We start from the raw sequence: 21,638 nt of genomic DNA, 5'->3' as shown, positions 1-21,638 counted from the left end.
TGGACAGGTCACTGCTGAAGGCTATCTGGTAAATTATATAAGGACTAGTGGCTGTATGTCTGTGCAAGGGGCAGAGACCTTACAAGTCTTTGGGCATGTTTATAAAAGGCAGTGGAGCATCACAGAGGTCTCAGAGCTACCTGAGCTACCAGCCCGCGATGGTAATTCACACTGAATCACACACCTTAATGTCCTCTTGAAGCACCAGCAACTTGTATCATCTAGTTTTTCAGGCTACCTGTCCTGGGTCAGTTCAAATGTCTTTTGTTGAAGAGTACACTTATGCACTTAGAGGATTATTTGTAAATTCCACTAGCTTCCTAGATAAACAGAAAAATACCACAGGGTTTTTTTCAGAGAAAGAAATAGAGAACAGAGAGAATCCAAATAAAACTTGAAGTAGCTAGAATTACTTACTAATGGCTAAGCATTATAACACAATGAAAGAGCCTTTTAAAAAAAATCTTACATACTTTTCAGTCAAGATTGAAGTTGTGTAAAAAAGTGTCCTTCTTTCTTATTTAAGGCTTCATTTTCCTCTGGGGATCTCTGATCACATTTAAAGAGTCTAAACAGCAGCATTGCTAAATAGAGCTGGAATCTGAACCACTGGGTCTCCACCTCCAGTGCAAGAACTTAAGTAGTTTGGATCAAACTTCCCAGTTAAAGTAGTTCTCTAGCACTTCACTACAACTCCTACAGATAAATGTAATACATAACAGCACCATGTCCACTTCCCTATCCAGCAAAGTGAGAGTCCTTCTTTGTGGGAAGAATTCTGACACTACACGATGCAAGGAAGATGAGATCAACCGTTATATGAAAGTAAATCAATTTTACTTTTGCATCTTCACATGGAATTGGTAATGGCTGGCTCCAAGTGTTGACATATTTGTTCAATAACTCATGCGCCCTGTTCCTCTTTAGTTACACGCATTTTCAAAATAAGTTAAACAGGAACGAACCACTCCTGTTCCAGCATAAGATTATCCACAAATGGACACAACACAAATCTGAGTTAAAGCTGTAGTGCTTAAAAAATAATGTGCTATCTCAGTTCAGATTAATTTTTTCTGTGTAGACAAGTCTTTAATGAAGGAGAATGACTGAAATGGTGGATTAAGTCTGCAGTCCTACAAACTGCTTTGCTTCAAACATCCGTATTCACAATTATTATATGTACATGTTATTTTATGTTAGCTCACATCTCACAACTGAGAAAATATAACTATAAGAAGAAGCAGTCTAGATCTGTGGTAAGATACTTTTCATCTTTCACTTGCCCACGGTCACAAGTCATATTGAGGTAACTCACCACTGTGTTAATGATGATTCGGAAAATCTAGTACTTGGCTTCTCAGTTCTACTGGTGTTATAAGATGCACACAAAGGTATAGAAGTTACTACATAAATGCTTTATAAATTTCCCATTTCTAAAGTCAAAGAAGCAGCACATAAAAATCACACCACTTCCCGTGATGTTATTTTATCTAACACTAACAACCTGTGATTAGCCAAAAGATAGATTTGTTTATGAGTTCACACTAAAATCAGATAAAATGTCTTCCTGAATACCCCACATTATTTTCATGAAATATTGCAATTAGGTACCATTATTTCACAGAAGCCTAGAGATTAAGGATATAATCTCTGGTTCTGCTGTTAGAAGCCAGGGAGGTTTTCCTTCAGCTTGGTGGTAAAGAATGTACAATATTAGGGATGCTAACAACCCGAGATACATTTGCAACATAAAGCCTCCTGTAAATCAGTGTGTAACTGTTTGTTTAGAAAAGTGTGTGATACTCTCAACTTCTACTTTCAGTACTTGTACAGAAAATAATCACGGTTCAGGTGACATTTGGGTATTTTGTATTTCAGAACTAGCAAAGCAATCTGGTGACATGGTCATTGCTATGGTAACTATACTTTTGTAGTGAACATTGAAGTAAATAGGCACATAAAACATGTATAAGTTGTCACTATGTAAGTTACTGTTGCCCTGGGGCTGCAATAATTTCCTTCCTTTAAAATCGTTAAATCTAGCCATAAATACTTGGTATCTCTCAATGTCTTATTATTTCAATAAGATGACAAGGCTCCTCTTACATAATATAGTACAAACACACAAGCACACTAATTTATCAAAATAGGAACTTTTTGAAGAAGTAATTTACTGGCCTGTAAGTAGCAAACTATGAACAGGTTTCTGGCCTGGATAAAGAAAATCACTCCCAAGTTTTCACTCAGGCAAGGTTGAGCTGCTGTGGAAGGTTTGAAATGCTAAGAAAATTTCTTAATCTCTGGGAAATACAGAGCCAATTTCAGGAAGAGAGCTCCAATGGATGTCTCTCAAGTCTTCCCCTTATTCTTTGTCTCCTATTTTCCTCAAAAAGCCACCAAGGGCTGAGATGTGCAATTAAAAGAGAACTCCTTCAGCAAATAGTAGTAATGGGTAGAAAAAGGTTTTGGTCTCCTTTCATGCTCTGCTCTTCAGCATAAAACGTGTTTGGCCAAAGGAGGTCCTCCTTTTGTCCCAGCAGAGCGAATATAATGCCACTGTTACGTCTTTTGTACACAAACTCATTTTGGAACAGTGAAATGCAAGCTTAACACGTAGCTTAACACAGGCTTCTCACACATAGTGACAATGAACTGATACTCAGAGAATAGAAGCACAGTTGTCTTCCAATTTAGACCAGGACTGTAATCCTGCTGAGCAGAGAACCAAAGGGACCGGTCTACCCACGGCACAGAATGAAGGCAGCACTGAGGGGTCAAGTGGATCCCTTGGGATCATTTCCTTGGGTTGGATTATGTATGTGGCTTGGAAGCCTTAAGTTTCTGAAATAAAGGGGATAGTGTTTTATGACTATCTGCATTATGACTAGCTGCATCATGTCATCAAATCATACGGATTAGGATGGCCATGGAGACTGCACAGTTATCAATGATGAGGGAGGTACAGCTGAATAAGTCTTTAATAGAACATATACCAATGTATGTCTAGTGACTGGATCAACATCAACAGACACCTTTTTAAACTAGGGAATTCAGCTGCAGCAAGACAAAAAGAGAAAATGTCCTAATTTTATGTGTGATGAGAAAACATCCACCTTAATGTATAATTAATGTTCTGGTCATAACTCTAATACCAATATTAAGTTCAGTTTTTCACTGAAAGCAAATATTTGACCTTTGTTTACTATGAAAAATACTGTGTCAAAACCATACATGTTTTGACTGTACTTTCTGGGAGTGTACAAGAACTCTATTTATGAATCCATTGGCAACTAGGTCCTTTACCACAGATACACACTGGCTGTACCCCAAAAGATTTAACAAATGTCATAAGTAATTATTGTTTGAAATTTGACATTCAGGCTACATTTAAAGCTGGAAATTTACACAAACTATTCATGATTGTTTTATCTAATTAAATCTAGAGGGACTACAACAGTGCAGGTAGCTCTAATATGGGACCACTAAAATGCTAGTCACCTGTCAGTTCTTGCTTCGTGACTTTATAGACTGTAACAATTTCGCTCTGAAAAAAGAAGCTCAAGGACTGTATTTTGGTTTATTTTTTTTCAGATGGATTGTCTCAAATTACATCCCTGTTCAAAAAGATCACATGGCCACAGCCTCTTGGGTCTTTACTTTAAAATATCCGCCATGTCTCTCTGCCATAGCTACACTGTACAGAGGGAACCTGAGACAGAAGCTACAAGTCTGAAAATGGGGGCCAATAGGGAGCAAGATCTCCATCTTCCTCCAGCAGCAAATTCCTAGATCAACTCAGGCTGTAATGTGCAATTTCACATTAATATAACTCCGCAAAATCACCTCCTCAGAGGCTTCATTCATCAGTAGTGCTCTCACTTCATTATGCTATTCTGCTGATAGAAAAGGTACACAAGTATAGGTTAACAGGTTGGTGTACTGTGGCTGTTTGTCTTATGCTCTGTTATATTTGAAAACCTGTTTGTATGAGCCAACACCAATACAAAATGATTTAAGGTTGAGAGAGGTAGAATTTTTGCATTGCTATTTAATCCTTGGATTTATTGTTTGGAGTCCATGTGTAGTGCTTTAAAAAAGCCACAATGATGATGACAATGATAATAATAATGACGATATTATTATGATATAATATATAATTATCATTATTAATACATTCTGTAACTACAACTATACATAATTATTATATAATATATAACAATATATTATTACTAATAATAATGGGGAAAAATCACATCAAGTCAATATGGAGCAAAAGTCAGGGTACGAGCCAATAACTTCAGTATTAAGAACTACAAGAAAACCCAGGGTCAAGTTTATGTTGAAAAAGATCCAGTTACATTAAAAGATAGACAAGCAAGTTACTCATACATTAACTCCTACCTGTCTTGATACTGCAAGTGAAAACATACATGAAAAAAGTGCAGTGCTCTGAAAACATAATTCCTAGGTAATTCAGTACCCCAAAGAGTAAAGTATTTAAGTAATAACAATAGTTATTACTTCTATCATTGCTATTCTCAACAGTAGGACAGAGACACTTCCATGACAGACAGCTCTTTCACGGTGCTCTTGTGCTGACAGAGGACCAACTCAACAAAGAGCAACCAACCTTTCACAAATCTTGCATCACACAATCCCTGCTGCCACATTAAAGATTAATGTGGCAATGGAGGGAAGCCCAACCTCCCTTCCCCTCTTTGCTCTCCTGCATAAGGCTTAGGCATAGTACAATCAATGTATTCTTAGCCCATAATCTCTCACTCTGTTCTGCTAGAATTCAACAGTTGTTTTAAAACATGGGGACTACTATTAAAAGTTGCTGGAAGTATTCATGCAGAAAGCTGAAAAGATTGACAGTGAATTTTTTTTACTTATACAGCAAAGACTAATTTGTATTTTACGCTGTTTCAGCAGTCTTTAACTGTTTTCTTCAAAATCACTGGCTCAGTGGCACCATATGGAGCATGTTGAACTTAAGATACCAAGAATGTGTCCAAGATATATCTCACTCCAGTGTGTTAAAACATTCCACCCTGCAGCTGTCATTATAGGAATATAATTCATACTCTAAAGTTTAAAGAAAAACAGTGTAGCTTACTATGCTTACAAAAATATAAGACTCTTTTGGTTCCAAGTAACAGTCAGTAAATGGAAAACAGTTAATCTTAAATACCGCTGTCTTAAATATTTGAAATTTTAACTGATCATGAACTGTTTTAATTCTGCATGATATTTAAGACTATAGTATTTAAGAAAACAAACAAAAAACGTGAAGGGACTCATATATCTAGCCTTAGCATAGACCATCATTACTTTTTTTTTCTCTTCCATTCATTGCATTTCTTTAAAAAATTGATATATGAGACTACAGAGCAAAAACCTTAGCTACATTGTGTAATGGCACTGAACAAGCATATCATCATTATTATGACATTTCACCCCTCTCTGGTTATTACTTCTCCAGTCTTTTGTTTGATATCTCTGTTTAAAATGAAAGTTTCTTAGGATAGGACATGCCTCTTACTCTGTTTTGTACAGTGTATAGAACTCCAAACATCATCTGTACAGTTAACTGCTGTAATAATAAAGGTAGAAGATAGGCAAGAAAAAAAGATCACATGATTTCTTAGAAAAGCTGTCTTGGAATGGACACATTATTCACATAGTCAATTTGCAAACAGGATGCTTTAGAAAAGGTTCCACAAAACCATTTTAACATGCCAACCCATCATATATTCTCTATATAATATGTTTCAGAAAAAAACCTGTTTTAGAGAATTTAAAAATTTTATTGATATAATTTTTCATATGCCTTTGTCTGCAAGGTCATATTAGTAACACTGTTGGAGCGCTTAACATAGACAAAATTAGTTACATTTCAAACAGTTTGCAGGATGAGTTGGATATATTTTAGATCTCCTTTTGTGAATTTTATCTACATGAAGTATAATTTTTCTTACTCATAATCCTGAACAAGGATTAATTGCAAGAGATCTTATTAACAGATGAACAAAACAGTAGCACTGAAAACATTTTTTCAATTCTAATTAAAAAAAAATCCATTAGAAAACTTTCTACATATTGTATGAATTACCCAATTTTCTCCATACACCTAACAAAATCATTACTGTATCATTAGACATACAAGATTTTGCAATAGAAAAATTAGGGGTTTGCTTTGTGTTTTGTTACATGAGACACTGTTCTAAAAGTTGTTACCTTGAACAACATCCACAAGATAGAATGTCTGCACAGCTTACTCCTGAATTAAGCATTTTCCTGGTCTAAAATCATTGCTCATTAACCTAGTACATACTCTTCTCTTACTCTAAATCTATGCAAATGCCCCACAAAGTGATTCATTTTTGTTAATTTATGTTGCAGTATTTCACACAGTGCATTTTTAAATTTCAAATAAAAATAAACTGTTGTTTAAGAATGGTAGAGGCGAAGGTTGGTTAAAAAGTGATAACTGACATTTAACTTCTTAAAATAAACAACTCCAATGGAAGATGTGCAAAATGAATAGGTATTGTTTGAATAAAGTCTGTTACAATGGAGACTCTCCCCTAAAATACTTGATATCTTTACTATAAATGGAAAGATAACGTTGGGATGAGGTACACTGTCATTTCCATGCCAACTTAAAAATTATCCCAAGAACATATCTGTAACACATTAAACACTTTGATCTTGATTTTAGCTTGTTCTGCCTGAAATATATTCATATACCACTCATCCTGAGACACAGAGTTCTTGTTTGAAATAAGAAATAAACTCATCTGCAAGTAGAGTTAATAGGGATTCCTGAAACTCATGGTTTCCATAGTGTGCTCTAAATAACGGGTCCACCTGCCACCATTCAACACTTCAGAACACTTCTAGGAGTGTTCACCCACCTTTCAGATAACGCATGTTCAGAGATGGGCTACAACTGGCCAGCATAAGGCTGTGTACTTCTTCAGTTCTTTTCATGAGTTTAGATTCTAGAAGAAGGATATTTGGTTCCAGATGATGAGTGTTCTTTTTTAAGCAGTGAGATTCAGTAGTTTGACTCATTATCGTAATTCACATATACCAAGATGCAGCTCCATCCAAATCTGGCATTTACTTTGATGTTCAAATCAAATGCATAGTGTTTGGCAACTATATATGCAGAATTTAAATTGACTGATCCATTTATCTGAAACTGGTATGTGTCCAAGACCACTCACAGATGTATTTCCTGCTCTAGTAGAAATTCCAACAAGAGGAAAAAGACATGTTAATCATAGCTGCTCCAAAACAACATGAATATCAAATACTGTGTGTTAAGATCATCTGACTCTCCATCCACATAGGTCATACATGTTTAAAAAAAAAAAAAAGAAAAACATGTAAACTGATGGTAAAAGATCCTGCAATTCCACAAAATTTCAGATATTTTTCCAGTTACAGGAAGGTCCTCCTTACAGAGCAATCAGGACTGCCACAACATCACATTTTATGGCTACAACTTCATTTCTCATGAAAATTCCAGTTCTTTTAAGAAAGAATATTGCACAACCTGGAGAGGTCAACAGTCTGATAGACAAGATAAAAATACCCTAGTCTCTCATAGGAATTCCAGAGGAGAAACACATTGCATTAAAAGAGATCCTAAAGAGAACCTAATTCTGTGAGGTCTCCTACCTGCCAGGGATCAAAGATACTGTCCATAGCTTGGTCTCTCAGATTTACAAAAATAGAATCCTTCAGAAGGGTAGTCACAGGGAAAGAGAAATGAACAAGCTCTTGACCTGCAGACTGGTTCAGTCTCAAAGGACAATAATATCAAGATGAAGAAGTAGAATTTCTCAATTTCTCAATAAAAATAATGAGTTACCCTGGAATTGAGATATCAATCTTTAGCATTAGAAAAATTAAAATAAAACTCCTAATTCCAGAGATATTTGGGATATCTTCAGACACCCTAGCAAGGCTGTACCTTGATAACAGAAGAACAGCTTGAAAAGTATCACAGCGGACAGGTTAATTGGGTATCCTAAGGGTCTTCCATCGGAATGTGTACCACTTTCCAATTGCTTTCAAATGGGTCTCTCAAACACTAAAGGTTTTTGCTTCCTGACAAGGACAGCCCATGTCCCTACAGAGCAGGGAGAACCAGCTGGCTCTAAGGCTCGGACTAGAAGCAGATGCTGATGGCCAGTTCCTTTGTAAGGATGGTGGGGAAGTCCTTCTCCTTAGCTGTGGGTGAAAGGAAGAAACTTTCTACTCGTGAAACTGTTGCCTCCAAATGAAATGAAGATGAAGAACACAACTGTTGGTTGAATTTCAAGTTCAGAGTAGGAAGCCCCCCTCTACACAGCTATAAAACTAACCAACAATCAGGCAGTTTTATATATTACAAAATTTCAACTGTCTCAACCATCAGACTGCTACAGTTCTCTCCTTCAGAGGAAAGCTCCTTCGCCTGGAAACCACTTGAGCATAGAAAGCAAACTGACTCATGTACGTGTGTTTCTCTAATGTGATTGCATATGTTGTTGGTTTTGACACAGAATATGAGGAGTCAAAGGAAGGTTGACTTAATGTTACTTATCACACATGGATTAGCAGTAGTTTCATTAAAGTAAAGGTTTCGTGGATCATTTCTGTGGAGAATTAAAACAATTAGAATGTAATGACTAGGAGGGATAAGTTCCGTTAACTTAGGACAAAAACCTACAGAGCAAAGCAATTTCTCCACGTTGCTTCCCTGGGAGGTCAGTACTTAAACAAATGGTATTGTAAGTCAGAATATGACCACTAAACCTGAAAATATAGCTTAAGGAGACACTTTCATGTGGCTGCAAAACTATCACCCAAAGGTTGTTGTAAATGGGGTGGCTTAAATTTATAAATACAACAAAGCTTTAGAGATCAATTAATGCCTTTGGGAAAACCATGGATGCTTTTATGTATCTTTCAGATATGTTAGGTATCTGCAATTGTATTTTTTCTAATCCTTTTACAAGCTTATTTCCTGCCTTTATGACAACTCTTTGAAAAAACTTTAGAAATCAGTAAAATATTTTTGCAGCTCTTACATACATTTATGACCCATTGCATATGCTTCATAATATATTGCACATTTAGCTTTCCATTTAATGTCATTTGCAAGAGGGATAAATTATGTTTTAATTGTATAATTAGTATATTTAATCAAGGAAAATGTCCCATATTGTAAACTCTAATGTCTTTACTCTAAATTCTAATTAAAAATTAAAATATAGATTTTAATCAGTAATGGTTTAGCATAAATCAGTTCTAAATACCTCCAACATATATGTCAACGCATAAAGGAAAAAATCTTTTTGTGTTATTTTACTTACACACAGTAACTTTTCAGTAGTCTTAAAGAAACATCAGTGGGTTACATTTATTCTTATAAAATCAACAGTAGGAACCCCAGTGACAGAAGGCTATATAACTAATTAGAAAGAAGAGAGGCTCAAATGCCTAGTTTTGCTCTTCTTTGTTGAAGAAAGTCAGAAAAATGAAATTAGTTAATATATTTGTAATCAGATGTGAAACAGCCTGGATGGAATAAAAATATTATATGAGCTATATAAACAGAGTGAAGGAAGGTGTTGACAGAGAAGGATAATATGATAAAAAAACAAAGTTGAAACTGTAGTTTTGAAAAAATAGTGCTATGTAATATTATAGAAAAATTGGTTAACATAATAAAGATATTGCCAATTCTATTCCAAAACCCCTAAAGTAGGTTTCCAAGATTTTCCAGACTTATTACTGGCTCCCCGACTATCCTTCCCTCTTCTCCACTTTCAAGAACACTTTGTTCAGAATCAAATTTATAAACAAAGCAAGCATCAATACACACTCTTTAAGTAAAAAATGTTTAATATAAAACCCGCTGTCCAAGAACATTTACAGCTAATATCTGAACTTATCCATCCATAATAACATTCAACTAAATATCTGCAGATAAAACCATTTAGACTGGCTGCAAATACAATGCAAGTCAGAATAAAAAAGGATATTGCTGCAAACACTATGCATTTAAGTCAGTCAATGACCCCAACTGTGTTTCTTTGCTGTATTGCTTGGGAGACCCTAACAGTATTGCCTGGCTAGATCTGATGAAACAGAGAAGTTACCAGGCTTCCCTTTCAAAGTCCTTTGTACCACCATGTGCTACCCTCTCATCTCGTCAGATCTAGTGATCCTGTTGCCTGGGAAAGCTGGACCAGCTCAGTGATTCAACAGTAGTCCAACCCACTGAATTCACTCTTGCCATGGACATAAAGTTGCTGAATCTGAGTAAAGGGGGCAGATGACATCACGTGATGAGGACATGGGAGAGCTCACCTGTCAGCTCACACTTAGATGCTTTCTATGGGGATAACATGGTACTGTATGGTCAGTCCACTGCAAGGACTGTCTGCAACAAGGGGAGAATCCCCAGTATATGTTGGCATAAAAGGCTTTAGCATGTCCTAACAATACTCTGAATCAGAAACTGGTTACATCTGCCCTAAACAGAACTCGAAATGAGGAGGCATTGAATTAACCTTAGGTGGACTGGAAAACAAATCCTTACTATAACTTACATATTTCACCTGCATTGTTATCTGCAAATATCAGGGAAATTGCATTGTTCTGAATTTACACTGATTTAAAGAAGTTTTTGTGAAGATTTCTGCCTCTGTTCTTCCAGTTCTTATCAACTATATAAATCAATTTTATTAATTATCTTATTTTTTGTGTTTCTTAAATTATATTAGAAATGATATATTACACATTTTTGCCCTAGTGATCTGATTATTGAAAAGGCATATGCAATTTACCTTCAAAAGGCTGTCAGAGACATATAGTAATATTACATTGAAAACTGAAAGCCAAGTTCTACACCTCTTTTCCTCCAGACAGGTGAGTTTTATCCAAAATGTAGCCAGCAGCTGACATCTCAGGACACTTAACTGAAGAAAAAAGTTAAAACTCAATTTTGCTTGTTCCTGGCTCTGCTCTCGCTGGGTGACCTTCAGCAAATAACCTTTCAATTGTCCACCTGTAAAACAGACAAGACTACACACCCAGCTTACTGGTTTATTCTGAGCTTTAATGTTTATGAAGTGTTGTGAGACGCTCTGGGAAGTGCTACAAAGTGAAAAGTGTTATCAATCATCGTCAGTAAAACACAAGCTGCTGAAATACAGTGGAATTTGCCTTCCTTTCTCACAGGACATGTTTTGTCTTATGCTGCAAGCTCTCCAGTATTCACAATCTTAAAAACATCTCAACACTGCATAGTCTAAGGAAGGATAAATATCCCTAAGCATTCTGAGAGACTATCAGGAAATATTTTTAGCTTTAGGAAGTGAAGTCTGTTGGAAAGTATAAGTTCTGCTTCTAAATACCTGCTTGTTTTCTGTAACAGGAAAGCCATTTTTTGAGATAGGATTCCTAAATTGCTTAAATATCTAGACATTAGCTGAAAGCAGTGCTCTATATAAATCTAAATACTTGGCTATCAATTTTCCTTTCATTCACAATGTACTAGGTAAACTGTACTAAAATAATTACTTGCTTATTACTCATGAATTTCACTGCAGCAGCTGAGACAATGTAGATAAATAAGATGATTAATTGAGACAGAATGAATCACAACAAAATATGTTGTTGTATAAGGTATGATTAACTCCACAGTGATTCATATCATTTCAGATAACAGGGCTTTTATCAGAAACGGCTGCAAGGTTGGGAAATGATTTAAAAGCATTTTATCTTAGAGAGCCACTGCAGTTCACATGGGAGGGAAAAAAAGGAAAAAAAAAAAAAGAGAGAGAGAGGAGAGAAGGAGAAGCAGATTCAGTGTCTGCTGCTGAAATAGCCTTGGGCTGTTTCAGCATCCTTCCCACAGCACATCTTTGCAACACACCATTGACATTATCCACCTCCCTTGTGCTAGAGATGCTCTCATTTTTCAGATGGCCACAGTTTATTAGGTATTCCAAAACTGAGAAAGTTAATTCTATGAATTAAGGAGCAATATTACAATGCCATAGCTGTCCTATAATTGAAAACACAACACCTGCACCAGGAAATAGGCATCCAAATTGTACAAAGACATCAAAGAAAAATAATATTTATTTTTCCTCCATTCAGAATTACACTTTTTAATTCCCAGGCTCCCTCCAAAGACTGCAGAAATCCTAAACGTAGCATTTATAAAAGGAAAATACTATCTGTTTACCGCAGTTTAGAAAAGCAAACACCAGCAGCAGCTGACCTTAAAAACCTCTACCTGTTAAAACAGAAGGAAAGATGAGATGTCTCCTCACAAAATTTTTTCCCATGTGTATTTAATAAACTGGGTCAGAATATCTGAGTACGATTTTTAACTGAACCGCAGACTCCCTGTAGGGAACTGTGCAAACCTCAGTCTCTCACCCAGCCTACGAACTGAAGATAATTACCCTCACCTGTGGGGCAAGTTTCTGAGAACTTCTGAAAGCACAAGGAAAAAGAAAATGCTCTCATATAAACTGAAATGCAAAACACTGACACCCAACTTAATTTCATTTAAGATGCTTAATGTTTCTGAAAACCTAATTCCAAATGAATAAAGATGTAGAAGCTAAAGGTTGAACTCCTAAGGATGACAGTTTGCAAACAACCAGACTGAAAATAACTCCTCAATATGGACCAGGTTCAGTAAGCTAAAAAAAATATTTTTTTAAGGGCTCCTTACGTAACATACATGCAAGTGAGCAGCACAGTAAAATGAGCCTCTCTGAGATACTGAATTTCAAATATGATCTACTATTTGCCTTCTAGTAATAACTTCAAACATTTAAAACCAATTGTAAATGCTTACTTGTAAACACTTCAAACAGAAACTTCAATTTGGTGATATTTATGGCATGACCAGCCATCCTTTGCTATGTTTGTTACTTTTTGGTCTCATCTGAGACAGAAAAGCAGACTGAAATGTTGGTCTCTCTTTCATTATTGGAAGTCAAACTGTATTTCCTGTCTTCCACACACCAAATTGCATCTGCCAGCTGATTTTCTCCTGACTCTTACTTCTCAACACTATCCTCAGAATCAGACAATTCACCAATGTGAAAGGACGTTCAGGTGGTTGTGGAAAGCTATATGCTAGGTCTAGAAACACTAGCAATTGCATAATGTAAATTCAAATCAATTCACTTTTGCCATTATGAATGCACACTAGTTTGAAAAGAATCACCACGAGGCTTATTTATCTTACAAAAGTGATTATGTCTCATTCAAGATTCTTGTGGGCTGTGGGTAGATTCCTAAGCCTGCAGCTATCAGTCTGGTCCCAGGTGATAATGCAGCAGAGGGAATTTGCAGGTGGGACTGAAGGTTGTCTGCAGGATCATATCTTAATGTAATATATGAAAGTATGTGGAGTGAAAGTTGTTTACAGAAAGGGAATAGACCACTTCATTTGGAAACTGTCACTTAGGTGTAAATCCTAGTGTGTTGAACATAGTTCATGCTAGAAAATTTAGCAGCATTTCCATTTATTCCTCTGGTTAAAATAAGCACAAAACTACAGTTTAAAAGTTTAAACTAAGTTTAAAATCAGGAGCACATTATCTCACCAAAAGCTCAGTTTTATGTTTACTGTTTTTCCTTGCCACTAAAGAGAATTTTCCATGTCGCTAAAGAGACTTGCTTTTACACAGGCTTACAAAGAATCTTAAAGGCTGTATCCAAAGCACCTATATTTGTAGGGATCTTTCTGTTAGTATTTGATACCTCACTTGAAAAAAATTTTAAATAAAGGAGGCACAATGTACTATTTCAGTACAATTGTGAAGAGGAAATGATGACCTGTTTGATACCTTATTCCATACAAAGGCACCCATCTCTTTAAAGCCCAGGATTTCTAACTTCCTAACCATCACTAAAGCAATTGTTATTGCTTCTTAAAATGTACAAGTCTTGCATACAACCTGCCTTCTTTTCAGTGCATTTGTTGTCACATCAGCATCAATTTCCCCACGAGCTCGCAGATGCATCTGTCTTTGCAGAACTTCAGTTTACAATCCTGTAATTAATTTGTTCAGAAACTGAGTGTTTAGAAGTAACAGCTCTTTACAGTACAGAGGATGAGGATCTAATTTCCAAGAATAACTGTTATTTTAGTTTTCTTTATTATATTTGTACTTAAGAAAAATTCACAATTTCTATTCTACATAACCTCCTCAACTTCTACTGATGGCCCTACACTGTATACCACAAGTTACATTGTTGGCTTTTGCTTTTTGTTGTAGAGCCCTACATGAGGAGCTCAGCATGTCTGTAATTCTAAAGTTTCTAAATTCTAAAATTTCTCAGTGATGCCCTGCCCACACATAGCAAGAGAACCCAGAAGATCTTTACCACATCAATATGAACAAATATTCCTCTGAGTCATGAATTGGTGCCATATGCAGGGATGAATCATGTGAAAGCCTTGCAGCATCCCTTGAATTCTGAAGAAACTGCTATCCAGTTGCACATCCAAGAATACACAGCCTGTTTCCCCTCAAAAGTAGTCTCTTCCCTGAGGAGATGCCACTGTAACTCATGTCTTTTGGGGAGACTGGAAATTGAATTCAGATTCCTGTGCCCATTCTTGACTTTGATGGGTCAAGTATATCAGAGACATCAAGCTTTAGCCCTAACTGAGGAAGTAGAAAGAGGTCTGGGAAAGAAATATATACAAATTTAGTCTCCTTTACTTGCCTAGTATAATTTCTGTGTAGGAAACATTCCACAACTCTGTGTAATCATGTCACTTTAAAAGCTTTCACTCCTTTGACCATTCTGTTACTGAAAGTTACTTTGAGTTGTAAAATATGTATTGTAAGGTGAGCTTTTACAGCCGAATTAAGCAGTAACTTGTGACAAAGCAGTTATCATCAGGAGATAATTGACCTTATTTTAGAGTTAAGCATCCTAAGGCAAAGTAGAGTGTGCTTAATCCTGGCAGGTTAATTATCCAGTGATTATGGTAGCTTGGAAGGTATTACTGCTAAGAACCATTTGCAAAATGGCACTATTAAAAAAACCTTAATTTAATAAAAATTAAAAGCAATGACAATAATCAAGTTCTCCAGTCATGTATTGCTACATAATGACTGCAGAATGACCCTAATTGGTTAGCTGCAATGACCATATAATTATTCCTTTTCTGAATGTTCTGTACTAAATTTATTATGTGAAGTACAGTTAATAAATATCAAAAGTCCAAGACAAGATGTTTAGGTAGTTATAAAAGGGATTTAAATAAATTATAAAAACACCAGTGGTCACTGAGTTAATGCTGAAACTGATACATGTTCTGAGTTGTTACCACAGCATTCCATGACTCCACTGCAGTAAAGGGTATGCTGGCATTTACATTCTAAACTAGAACATTCATTCTGAGAGGTTTATAACTTGCCCATTTTAATTACCATCTGGCTGAAACTTGAAATAACCAATCTCCATTCAGATGTAAATTTTTAAGTAGAAGATGTAATTTAAAATCACTTTGCCAATTGTTTTTAGTTTAGGAATGGCAGCAATTTGGAATTTTGCTGCACTTGAATGTTTTTGTATTACTCAAAAAATAAACAGCTCAGTGCTTAACTACAGAATTGTATTGGTCTATAATGTGGAGTGAAGATAAATACAGGGAAGAATAAAAATTGTGTCTAAGAGTATTGTTTGCACTAATAAAGTAACAACCACAACACTTTGTATGCCTTGCTTATATGTTAACTTATGTGCTTACACTGATGGAAATTGTAACAAAAATGAAAAGGAAATCACACTAAATGGGCAAAAATTTGGTGTTGGCTGGCTGAAGTGGTTCATTGCCCACCAGGGCATACACAGACACAAAAAAATTCCTGAATGTACTTGTAGTTGAAATTAACAAAGGAGGAAGCTACTAGAAGGCACAACATGTCAGAATGAGCTTTCTCTTGAGTTTTGCAACTACTCTTTACCAACAACCATGTGTAGAGAGCGGAAATACTGACAATCAGAAAACACAGCAGCTATTCCAAACCAGAAGTACCTCATGCCAAGAGTGTGGTTTCAAGTCACACAGAAAGAAGAGAGAATAAACCACTGCAAATAGCATTTCAACACCTCAAAAGCAGCAATAGCCAGCCTATATGGCAGGAAGCAGAGACCAAAAAATGACAAGGGTTCCATGATTAGTATAAGTAGCAAAGAGAGTGGTACTCTGAAGAATTTATATATTTTGTACTGCCAGGTTTAGGAATGTTCACTTAAGTTTAAATAGCATCTATTACCCTGAAAGACACCAAAATGCTTCAGAAATTATACACAGAAAATACAGGGAGTCTTTCAACTTTAACAAACCCAACAGTCCTATCCAATATTTTATGACAGCTGGGGAATAATATCATAACAAACTGAAATGACATAGGAAATTTATGTAGACTTAATATAATTTCTAAAATTGGAATGTCACCTTACAGTGGATTATTGCCTGTAAATAACACAAATATACAAAATGTAACAACCTATGAAAAATAGCACCTAATGCACCATTGTGATCTGAATTATCCTACTAGGTCAAAGCAGCAGTATTTACATTTAAGACCAGCAAGGTTTAATCCCAGAAGTTTCTACAAAGCCCATCTACCACAAAACTGGCTGGACTTAGTATTATGTAATTTGTAAAATCTGATAAGATTTTTTGTGTCAGTATTACACTGTTATTAAATCAAAATATTCAGTACCATCTTTGTGAGGATTGTATCATGAAAGATGTATAAAGGTTAACAGTTAGGAGTAGCAGCAGTATGTCTGGAAAGTACTTTTTCTGTGTAGTTAACTATAGTTAAAAAGATTTTGCTCATCCCACTGCATTTAAAAACACTGCAATTTTCTTTGTTTTAAAAATACTTACTTTAAAATATTTAAGTCTTGTATCTGTAACAATGCTAGTCCCTAATGTGGACATGTGGACAACAGTCTAAACACTGACTTGTGTGGGTGCAAGTCCCTGTTATCACAATCAGGAGTAACCACTAACAGGAGTAAGTCGCTGTTCCATAATTTTCCTGTACTGATGAAGTTATCTTGAGCGACAAACCCACACTTCATTTAGGTGTGTCACACTTTCCAAGGCTTTTTTCAACTTTTTCCTGCTGAGCAAACTAATAAATATTTAAGAACACTTTCTAAAGTGGAAAAAAATCAAGAGGTGATAGCACTACGATGAGTGAAATCTGAATTAATTTTGTCTATTAACATGGACTTCCAGGCAGAATTTCATGCAATCTGTTTGCCAACTTGCACGGTAAAGATAAGCCCTCCTTTGATGGACTGCCAGTCCATCTACCATAAAATCATTGTGAACCTTTTAAACCAATTACCTATTTCTTAGTTTTCTCCTTCCACTTCTCCCCAGAGAGTTGTCTTCATCACAGAAAATACTACGAATAGCAGCAGTATGGGTATGGAATCAAATTACAGAAGCTCAGTAGTAGCTCTTCATGTGATTCCTTCCAGCAGACTTAACCTCAGGATGAGTACATCATGCACATGGGCACTTATTCCAAAGCAGACAATATTTCTTATGAGAATAAGCAGGTTGTAAACCTCTAACAGGTCAAGTGACATCTTTGACATCTATTGAAATATCCCAGTCCAGTTGCCATAGATTTGATTTTTCAGTGACACCTCACATGGTCAAGATTCCCTCTATAAAAAAAGGAGCAGGAATCACAGAATCATAAAATCATCAAGGCTGGAAAAGACCTCCAACATCACTGAGTCCAACCTTTGACTGATCACCACGCCATCAACTAGACTGTAGCACTAAGTGCCATGTCCAGTTGTTTCTTGAACACTTCCAGGGATGGTGACTCCACCACTTTCCCGGGCAGTTCATTCCAATGCCTGACAAGTTTTTCAGCGAAAAAATTCTTCCTAATGTCCAGCCTGAACCTCCCCTGGCACAGCTATGTTCTGGGGAAGCAGGTTCTGAGACACAAACACCTTGGTGCAAGAGATATGAATACTTCAATTAATTAAGACTCACCGTTTCATTTCCAAAAAGAATATCAACATAAGGCATGACTTTCATCATAGGCTCTTTGTAGAACTGGCTAATAAATGGTGCAGAAAGATTCAAGCTGAAGATCTTGTTGTTGGCAGAAGCCTGAGTAGCCACTTTTAATACTGCTTCCGGTGACACCGTCAGGAAGAATCCCTGCAAGCATCCAAACAAATCAATGTATGTTACTGATTTCATATTAGGTACCACATCAAGCATGCTTTTCCTATAAAGTGTCCCCCAACCCACATTTGTTATACATGTGCACAGATAAAAGCTTCTGGGAAACACCGCTTTTCCATTAAGGTATTAAAGAGGTGACAAAAAGTCTTGCATACGCCTAGGACGGACTGCCAAAATTAAGCATAACTCCCTAGCTCTGCATTCCATGTAGTACACTCTCCCATGGCAGCTAAGAGTAACGTTCATGTTTTAAAATGTGATATAATTCTAAATGCCCCTTTATAGTAATAGAGACAATCAGACTGTGCTGCTTAATTCTGAAGTCCAGTATGATGGCTCTATATACAGTTGGAAGACTAATGAAATCCCTTGTCCGAAAAATTATTACCTTATTTACAATAAAGGTCTTGAATATGCTGACTTTGTAGCAGGTGTTATTGTTTTGCAGGAAAAACCTAGGGGTTTTCCTTTCCACATATGTATTTTATTTGCCCCTCTCCCCAAAAATATTTTTCTTTACTCAGAACGTCAACATTCAAGTAAGTATTGACTGTGAAACAAAATAAACAGAACTCAACCACAAATGACTGCTTGTCTACTAAACAGTGAATGCTGATTTCGACTCTCTATGAAGAACAGGTCAAGGCTGCCATTTTGACTTTAGCATTGCAGATGGTTACCTCAACCTCGAATGTATTCCAGGAGCCATGTAAAGAACCCCTACAGTTCCATTAGTCTAGTAATTAGACAAAGGCTTAATCTTTGCACTAATTAAACAAGTTTTGAAGGTTTTGTTTTCATAATCCTAAAACTAATTTTACTAACTGTTCTCAAAGCTCAGTGAATGATAGCAATTTTTGAGCATAAGCAGCAACTGTTAAATTTAGGGCCAGAGATAATGTCTAAGGCACAGTAATAAATAACTTTGAGGAAGGCCTGACAAATAAACCTTCATCTCAATCCTATCTATAACACCACCACCAAGACACTCTAAAAGGTGTAATAGTTAATCAGTATAATTTTCCAGTTTTTATCCATATGAGTATGCCTTCAAATCACAGAATATCTGTATTTTTATCCCACATACTTCAGTTATCAGATCATCCTAGGCATTCTACTTACTGGAAAAAATAATACAATGAGTCTACAGATTAAAGACTGCTTTGAGAGTGTACTTATTTATTTCTCCTTACTCCACACTCTCCAGTCTAACAAATGCACGATTGATTTCAAAATCTGGCACAATTCACTACTTGACAATAAAAGTCCAAAGAATCCTGTGCAAGTTGTGGAGTTACTAGTACCTTTAACAACTGGAAGCCTGTAAACATCCAAACATCTTTGGTATTTTTACATTGTGAAGAATTAGAATGAACAGTTTATATAACATCTTATCTCCATAGCAATCTCTGCCATCTTTTAGTTTTTCATTTAATGAACAGAAATGGATTTTGTAAAAACTGTTCCAAACACAAAATAAAAACCTTTCGAAGGAAAGATGTTGCCAGCTGTGGATAAATGACAGATTGCTCTACAGTGGTCTATGTAAACAGTAACCTGGTCAAATAATTAGGCTTCTTACCAATTTTAGGCTAAAAACTTCATCTGAACTAAAATACATCTGATTGTAATTTAAGGTACGGAACACTAACCCCATGGGATCTAACTCAGGCCTGCATCCAACTCCCTTTTCTTTGGAAAGGCAACATAAAAGTACTGAGATACAGAAAGGAGAGCTTGCTTTTCAGATCCTGCAAAGTAAAGGCCAGGAAATCTCAAAGGCTACAGCTCTGTCTTCTGGGTTTCCTAAAAATCACTTCTGCCATTTAATTGCATTCTTCCATGACTTTATTTATACTTTTATTTAAATAAGTGTTTGACATTAAAACATCTATAAATTGTGTGTATGAGAACTCTTTGCCAAGTATAACACTGCTTTGCAAAATGAAGTTGTAGCAATATAATCAACACAGTGGAATTAACAAAGTAGGGAGAAAATGTATAAAATCTGATCTGAAGAGATTTGGGTTTAAAGAAATCTAATTCAATCCCCCTCCTTAAGTTTTAAATTAAGTTTGTCTCTATTTTTAATGGAATTCCAATTGCAGCTATAACCATTACAGCAACCCAACTCTCCAAGTTTGAATTACAACTAGGCAAGCCACAGACCACCCTACTTCAGCATGCTACAGTTGTGTACAGGAATGAACTCCACTAAAATAAACAGGTTTTCTTATATCTCACTGGGATTCAGAGCAAACGGTGACTTCCTTAGAACCTCAGTCTGTAGGCCCTTGCAGTTGCCACTGCTTTTGTCCAGACAGATATATACAAAGAAATGCCTAACCCAACTACTCCTACCTGCTCCAACAATTAACTGTTAGCCAGTATTAGCTTTGAGTGGTAGAATAAGTGTATCCTAGTACCACTGCTATAAAAGACTTAGTATTTCACTAGCAGGAAATTCTATTCCCATTAACAAGAAGGTTAAGAGGCTCCTCAAAAGATATTCTATACCTACCTACACACCTTAGTCTATTTCAGAGAGTTTTGGGAACCTACTTACCCTCAAAACCCAGAGGTACTTTAAAACAACTATAAGGAAAATACCTGTGATCAAAGGATGAGGCAGTTAATATATAGATATTCCGACAGCCTGGAAGACTAAGGTTGCATAGGAAAAGGAAATTACTATGTATCTATCTATCTTAATGAAAGAAGGGGTTGATGGTTGACAGCCAGCTCAGTATGAGCCAGCAGTGCATCCAGGTGGCCAAGGAGGCCACTGACACCTTGACCTGTATCAGCAAGTGTGGCCAGCAGGACCAGGGCAGTGATCATCTCCCTCGGCACTGGTGAGGCCACACCTCAAGTGCTGCATTCAGTTCTGGGCCCCTCATTTTGAAAAGGACATTGAGCTGCTGGAGCATGTCCAGCAAAGGGCAACAAGGCTCGTGAAAGGTCTAGAAAACATGTCTTCTGATGAAAAGCTGGGGGAGCTGGGTTTGTTTAGTCTCGAGAGGTGTCTGGATCTGGCACTGGGTGATGTGGTTTAGGGGTTACAGTGGAAGTGCTGGGTTGACGATTGGACTTGATGACCTTAAAGGTCTCTTCCAACCTTGATAATTCTGTGATAAAAGGACATGTGATAATTGGGCAGTGCAGTCACAGAAAGTGACAGGCAGCAATACTGTACTAAGAAAACCCATTAAACATTAAAGGCTATCAGACATATTAGCAGCACGCAGCATTCCCTTGGCGTGCACTTATTGAGACTGAGTATACCAGATGCTACTGCTTCATGATGTGCCACTATTTTCTGCTGCTCAAAATGTAATGAGTGTCTTTT

At 36.4% G+C, this 21,638-nt stretch overlaps 1 protein-coding gene across 2 annotated transcripts in view; it reads right to left on the bottom strand.

The window, feature by feature from the left end:
* The window catches only part of ADK (adenosine kinase), a 277,135-nt gene that overhangs the window by 61,894 nt on the left and 193,603 nt on the right, over positions 1–21,638 (bottom strand). For both annotated transcript variants that reach the window (XM_050336557.1, XM_050336566.1), the window contains exon 7: positions 18,092–18,262. In XM_050336557.1, the coding sequence (XP_050192514.1) occupies positions 18,092–18,262 (171 nt within the window). The remainder of the gene's footprint in view (positions 1–18,091; positions 18,263–21,638) is intronic.

This window comes from Myiozetetes cayanensis, unplaced genomic scaffold (genome assembly GCF_022539395.1).
Source record: "Myiozetetes cayanensis isolate MyiCay16 unplaced genomic scaffold, myiCay2020 scf10, whole genome shotgun sequence".
Taxonomy (NCBI): Eukaryota; Metazoa; Chordata; class Aves; order Passeriformes; family Tyrannidae; genus Myiozetetes; species Myiozetetes cayanensis.
The sequence above is the reverse complement of the archived record's forward strand: the minus strand, read 5'-3'. Positions and strand labels throughout refer to the sequence as shown.